Source organism: Aricia agestis, chromosome 1 (genome assembly GCF_905147365.1).
Source record: "Aricia agestis chromosome 1, ilAriAges1.1, whole genome shotgun sequence".
Classification (NCBI taxonomy): domain Eukaryota; kingdom Metazoa; phylum Arthropoda; class Insecta; order Lepidoptera; family Lycaenidae; genus Aricia; species Aricia agestis.
Window position 1 is genome coordinate 8944851 of NC_056406.1, and position 6818 is coordinate 8951668.

A 6818-nucleotide genomic window follows, 5' to 3' on the forward strand; every position below is an offset into this window, starting at 1 on the left:
TATTTTTAGGAGGTTACAAATCATTCGGATCATCGGTTTGACGGCTGAAAGCTATTACACGCATTACAAAGCCTGATTATAATAGTACGTAACACACGGATTCGATACAAACACAACATGTAACGGCCTGTCCACGTCACGACGTCGTCAACGTGGACATGTGCGGTAACGTGGCACGTCAGACGGGTCGAATTGATAACCTCCTTTTTTTGAAGTCGGTTTAAAATGAGCTCCAAATGCGTCCCGCGCCGCTATTTTAAAATACAAATCGTTTCGTAATTCGTACATTAAGACGCTCCACCTACGGAGATGCCGTAATTTACCGTTTTCAGAGCCTTATTAACTCATAATTTGAAAGCTACAAAATTATAACACTAATAAAAATACAGCAATATTTTTTAGGTCAATTTTGAACTAACTAAGGAAAAAAAAAATAGGATTTTGGCGCGAGTTCGGCAACGCAGCAAATGTATGGTCAAGGTCGTTGGCTCAGGGGATGGCCTTAATTGCTTGTGATCAACATTCAACACCTTGAACATAAGCCTTTTTAAAAGGTGTTTTATTGTTGTGTTGTGTATAAGTATTTTATTGAACTTAATTTAGGAGTGAATTGGAAAATAAGTAGGTTTATGTCCATCTGCCAACAGTCTGTTTTTGCAGGTGAAAACAAGAAAATGATACACACGTAAACTCATTTACTTCGTATTTCTAGCTTTAAAACATAATCGTAAATCAAACGAATAGTTGAGTTTAATTATTTTTAGTATTAATCCGATGAAAAGAGATTTATAATGATGTTAAAATCAATTCCAAGGAAATCAAATCGCTTTAAAATATTTTAATAAAATAGTCAAAAAATGACCTTAAACTTTTTTTAATATTGTTGTCCAAACCGGTGGAGGTGTGGCATTTATTAAATGTTAGTGAAGTTAAAGAATATTACATAGTAACCTGAATGTAACAAAATAATTATTAAGGGTGGCTTGCACCATAGGCGTTGTTATAGTTACAGCTAAGGTTCATTTTAGCAATAACTATAACAATAACCACAGAAATTGACAAATATCCAAGTGACATATTTTGTTAAAGTAAAAGTTAATGGGGATGAGTGTATCATATATTTAATAGAGTATAATGAATTATCCACACAAATTGAAAGAAAAAATAATTACATGTTCATAAAAACATTCTATTATTTTTGGTTATTTGCCCACCCCACATTTCCAGCGCTAAAACTCCTGTAAGCTAGAATCCTGAAAGTGGTAACTAAATAAGAAAAACCAAGTAGACTCCCTTTGCTGTGATCTCAAGGAGATCAGAGAGGATGATCTCGAGGGACATCCTAAAACTGTTTGTCACCCGCAAGGACATTAATCAGTATAAAGCCTAAAATTTTTAAAATTCATGTGTGTAAAGTACAATCAAGAAAAACAGTTTGTTTTATTGCATCGAACCTGTCCGAAATTTAAAAAAAAAAAAAAAAACAAATTACAAAATTGAGTATTAATTGAAAGAATAAGTGTAGGGGTTGTCTCCTACAGTTGATGGATGCTGGATGCTGGATGCTGGATGATGCTGATACTGATAGAGATGCTGATGCTGATAGAGATGCTGATGCTGATAGAGATGCTAATGCTGCTGATAGGTGTTAAATGATACGCTCTTGATGCTTGATAATGCTCTGTTATTGCTCTGTTATAACACTGCTGCTGTTCTGCTTAAATGCATAAATTTATACAAGTTCATACGTGCCGGTCAATGTCATACCGATCCGTACAAGTTTAAATGACGAGTAAGCAAACGTGCCGGTTCAATGTACGTGCTGGCTCAATGTCATTCCGAGCCGTACGTGTTTAGTGAACCGTACATCTTGCCACTCTAAAAGAAAGAAAGAATCTAAAATATAAACGTAAATTAATTTAAGAGATAACGAAAACTAAACATTTAACAAATTAAAAAAGGAAAGATTTAGTCTATCCGGGGAAGTCTGGGGAATGTGACCGTCGATGTCGCGGTGGGGGCGCATTCCTCGCTCCGACACAGGCGTGCGGGCAGCGCGTAGACGGGGGGTGCGGGCGCGGTACTGGTCTGCTCCGTCGGTTCCTCTGGCGGCGTCTTCCGACTACTCGATGGTCTCTTCCTCTTGATAAAATGACAACACACCAATACTGTTAAAATTCCAGTGACAATTCCAGTGACTATAAGCAGGAAGTAAATAAGAATGTAATGGTGTGCGTCATGAATTGAAGTGTTATTGATGGTCGCTTCCTTCAGGGCATGTATCTGTCGCTGCATGGTGTCGTATACTCCCTCATCTCTACTTGTATGAGGTACGGAAACGGAGGTATTTATGAAATTATTCAAGGTTGAAATAATAGGAAGCATAATTGCTTGCTGATGTTGCAGTTGAATGTTTACATCGCTCGTATAGTAGTGATGATCAAGCAACGTAAAAGTGTCCCCTTTCACTGTGCAGTCCTGACCTAAGGCAATAATGCCGCTTCCGCTAAGTGTATGTGACGTCAGGCTAGCCGGACATATGGCGCGCACGTGACATTGTCCACAGCTGATATATAGCCACGCTGCGCTTGAGTGTAACTTGATCCACCGGTCCGAACATTGTTTTGTTTCTATTATGCAAAACGTTTGTTTATGAAAATAATGGTGTCAAAACTTCTGTATCACAAATTGAATGTTTTATCTTCAGCTGATATATAGCTGTATTTTGCATACAGAGTAGTCTGCCACCATGATATTTCGTGCAGGATAAAACGTCATCCTGTGACATGGGAATAAATGTGTCCTTCCTCATGTTGAATGCCATAAACTCCGTGATTGGTATTGCATAATATGTAGTATTACGTTGCATTGTTAATGGTAGACTGATGACTCTATCCAACTCGTAGTTATCACTTGTAATCAACGGAATATTAATTTCCAGAATTAAATAGTTGCTGTTGATGTTGGTCTTGACATGTAGAATGTCATATAGGTATTTAATGTTTTCCGCTTTCACAGGTACTGATAAGTCTCCATTTATCTGTCCAGAAATAATGTTGATCTGTTGCTTAAGTTGCTCTGGTGGTATGATGTGGCTATCGAGTCTTCCCTGGTAGATATTAGTCACGGTGTTGATAAGGCATTCTTGTGTTCGACGGATATTCGATATCAGGTTGTTAATGTTGATTGTGTTCGTAATTATGTAATCTGATAATCTTATTATATTGTTTTCTTTAGCTAATTGTCCCAGCTGATTGTTTAACATTACAAATTGTTCATTCATGCGTTGCTCGTTCCGAAAGTTCCTTTTCGGTTATTGACTTTTCGATGATTTTTGTTCTTCCTTCTGATCCTTTTCTTTTTCTCCGACCGGTAATACTATTAGTTTACTGACCGGCCGCTGGAGAACGTTGTTTTGGGTCTTTAACGTGACCACCCGGGTATGACCATCTTTTCCCGGGTGGAGTTCACACACCCGAGCCAAAGCCCACTTCCCCGGCGGCATGTGGTCCTCCTTGATCACAACAATATCGTTCAGCTCGATGTCTTTTGTAGGGGAGGTCCATCTAGTTCTAGTCTGCAAATTTTGCAGGTATTCTCGGGACCAGCCCCTCCATATTTGCTTGTTCATTGATTGTACTAATTGCCATCTTTGTTTAACATGTGTGATATCTGGATCTGTCTGAGGTCGGGATAGAAGGGGACCGCCGACCAGAAAGTGTCCTGGTGTAATGCAGACATCATCAGGATCCTCCGTGAGGGCGCACAGTGGTCGGGAGTTTAGGCACGCCTCAATTTGTTGCAACAAAGTGATTAATTCTTCGTAGGTAAGCTTCTGGTCTCCCATGACGCGTTTCAAGTGTTGCTTCAGACTTTTGACGGCTGCTTCCCAAAGGCCGCCTGCGGAGGGCCATGACGGTGCATTAAAATGCCACGTTATCCCCATCTCGCTGATGTTGTCGATGACCTCATGGTTGATAGAGCTGACGATATCCTTGTATTCCCTTTTCAGAAACTTGGAAGCGCCAACGAAGTTCGTACCGTTGTCGCTGTATATGTTTTTCGGAGTGCCGCGGCGAGAACATAAACGTCGGAGCGCTGCCAGGAACGCCTCGGTGCTCAAGTCGGATACCAGTTCGATATGCACAGCTTTGGTTGCCATGCACACGAACACCGCGATGTACCCCTTGCTAGTACGAACACCCTTTCCTTTGTTGAGTTTAATTTCTACATGCCCAGTAAAGTCCACGCCCACATTGAGGAATGGTCGTGCAGGAGTTACCCGGGAGGGGGGTAGGTCTGCCATGATCTGATGCTTTGTTGTTTGGCTGAAGCGACGGCACTTGATACAGTTTCGTAATTGACTTTTGACAGCGCGTACACCGCTAACGATCCAGTAAGTGTCCCTGATATATGCTAAAGTAAGTTTTGGGCCTCCGTGTAGAGTCGTTCGGTGCGCTTGATCTATGATGAGCTCCGTGAGTCTGCTTGATGTAGGTAGAAGGATAGGATGCTTCGCAGAGTAGCGTAATATCGTGTTCTCAAGTCTTCCACCGACTATCAGAATGTCATCCTTATCCAAATAAGGATTCAGATTTAGAAGTCTGCTGTTTGATTTTAATACTCGGTGTTTCTTTAAAGATGATATTTCTTCAAAAAATTCAAATTTCTGCACTGTTTTTATAATCAATTTGAATGCATCTTCTATATTGCTTGCTGTTAAGTTATTAGCTTGACAAACGTTTTTGCGTGCTCGATATATGAAACGTGATACCCAGGCAATTATTTTTGCAACCCGAGTAATCGAGCTCATTTCATTTAGTAATTTATATATGATGGAATCAGAGCTCGATTGTAAAGCTGCCTGCACACTGTGATTCTTTTTCTTTTCAATTGTTGGTTCTTGATATGTTTCAAGGTCGGCTCGTTGTTGATTTTCTTGAATGAACTTTGGACCTTCCCACCAGAGTGAATGATTGTACAGGGAGATACTGCTTAAGCCTCTTGTCGCACAGTCTGCGGCATTTTCCTCAGATTTTACATGTCGCCAATACTTCGCTGGAATAACATTCGTGATATGTCGTATTCTGGTTGCGACAAATTGCTTCCATTTGGAAATATCTCCATGAAGCCACCCTAGTACTATCATGGAGTCTGTCCAGGCATGTAAATGAATTTCTTTTGATGTATACAAGATCTCCAAAACCTTCTTCATAAGTTGTGATAGTAATAAGGCTCCCAGCAATTCCAGTTTCGGCAGTGATAATTGTTTCTTGGTTGGAACAACCTTTGTTTTTGCAGTGATGAGTTTTGATGTATAAGCGCCTTTATCATTAAGTGTGACTAAGTAAATTGCGCATGCATACGCTTTTTCAGATGCGTCACAAAATCCATGTAAATGGAGTGACTGACCGATGTGACCCAAATAACGGGGAATTTGGAATCTATCAATTTTCATTAGATCCCTTTTTAATTCATTCCACTCATCTTGTATGGAATCCGGTAATTTATCATCCCATGATAATGATGATAGCCAAGTCTGTTGAAATAGGATTTTTCCTCTGATTGTGAGAGGTGACAGCCAGCCAAGAGGATCATATATTTTCGAAATCTCGGATAAAAGTTCCCTTTTGGTGATGTTCGTTTCAAGGCCTTCTGTGAGCTTGCATTGGAAAGAAAATGTGTCAGAGGCAGGATTCCATCTCAAACCCAGTGTTTTTCTATTTTCGACGTCCTTGAATTCAAAAGTGTCCAGCTGATCATATGATAAATCTTTTGTTAGTTCAGATGTGTTGCTCGACCATTTTCTAAGGTTCATCCCCGCGCTCCTTAAAACTTCTATCAACTCTTTTTGTAAATTTTTGGCCTCAGTGATGTTGTCGGTTCCACATATTAAGTCATCCATGTAGCATGAATTAGTTAATGCTTTCGCAGCAGAAGGATATCTTTCTTCGTTATCGAATGCTATTTGTCGTAGTGTGCGCATGGCTAAGTATGGAGCGGCCTTAGTACCATACGTTACAGTGGTAAGGTAATACGTGTTGATGACGTCATTTGGAGAGCACCTCCATATTATAGATTGTAAAGGTTGATCAGATGTCCGAATCCGGATTTGCCGGAACATCTTTTCAATATCAGAAATCATGACGTATCTATGTTCACGCCATTTCAGGATCAATCCTTGAAGGTCCTGTTGTAAGTTAGGTCCACTCTCCATCAAGTCATTCAGACTTTGTCCTGATGATGTTTTTGCCGATGCATTAAACACAACTCGTAATTTTGTCGTTGTGGAGTCAGATTTCACAACACCGTGGTGAGGTAAGTAATTTGCTGCGAAGTTCATATTTGTGCTGTCCTTGACTTTCCGCATGTGACCTAGTGACTCGTATTCATTCATAAACTGCTTATAGCTGTCTGATAGCTCTTTATTGTTTGCCATTTTTCTTTCTATGTGTGAGAATCTGGCTAAGGCGATTGATTTTGAGTGTCCTAAGTTTTGCCAAAAATTTGGCTTCATGGGGATGGCCACCTCGTATCTACCATCCTCTAATCGTCTTGTCGTTGCTTGATATAGGTCCTCACAATATTGTTCAGATTCCGATAAGGTTGTGTTCACACTTGACTCCTGGATGTCTTCAACTTCCCAGTATTTTGATAAATCTTCAACTTGATTTAAGATGACATTGCAACTGAAGGTTTTCACATTTCCTGACAATATCCATCCCAATTTTGTGAGTTGGGCTATCGGAGCATGCGAAGGTCCTCTTATGAGACCTTCCATAATTATGTCGGAGTAAATGCTGGCGTCCAATAGTAAA

At 40.1% G+C, this 6818-nt stretch overlaps 1 protein-coding gene across 2 annotated transcripts; it reads right to left on the minus strand.

Moving 5' to 3' along the window:
• Nucleotides 1-2447: 2447 nt before the first annotated feature.
• On the minus strand, nt 2448-6026 carry LOC121739739. Of its 2 annotated transcripts, none has more exons than XM_042132293.1 (2): nt 3375-6026; nt 2448-2612 (listed from the first exon to the last, which is right to left on the minus strand). In XM_042132293.1, the coding sequence occupies exons 1-2, from the start codon at nt 5984-5986 to the stop codon at nt 2528-2530; spliced, it is 2697 nt and encodes an 898-aa protein (XP_041988227.1). In that variant the 5' UTR covers nt 5987-6026; the 3' UTR covers nt 2448-2527. The 2 variants fall into 2 exon arrangements, with proteins under 2 accessions (XP_041988227.1, XP_041988234.1); XM_042132300.1 differs by lacking the exon at nt 2448-2612 and having other exon boundaries at nt 3139-3751; nt 3787-6026.
• Nucleotides 6027-6818: the final 792 nt, after the last annotated feature.

Excerpts from the sequence above, each read along its gene's own strand:
- LOC121739739 (XM_042132293.1), bottom strand. The coding sequence starts at position 5,986 with ATGCGCACACTACGACAAATAGCATTCGATAACGAAGAAAGATATCCT. Across the intron at positions 2,613-3,374 it reads GTCAGTAAACTAATAGTATT|ACCGGTGGATCAAGTTACAC; the intron begins ACCGGTCGGAGA and ends AACAATGTTCGG.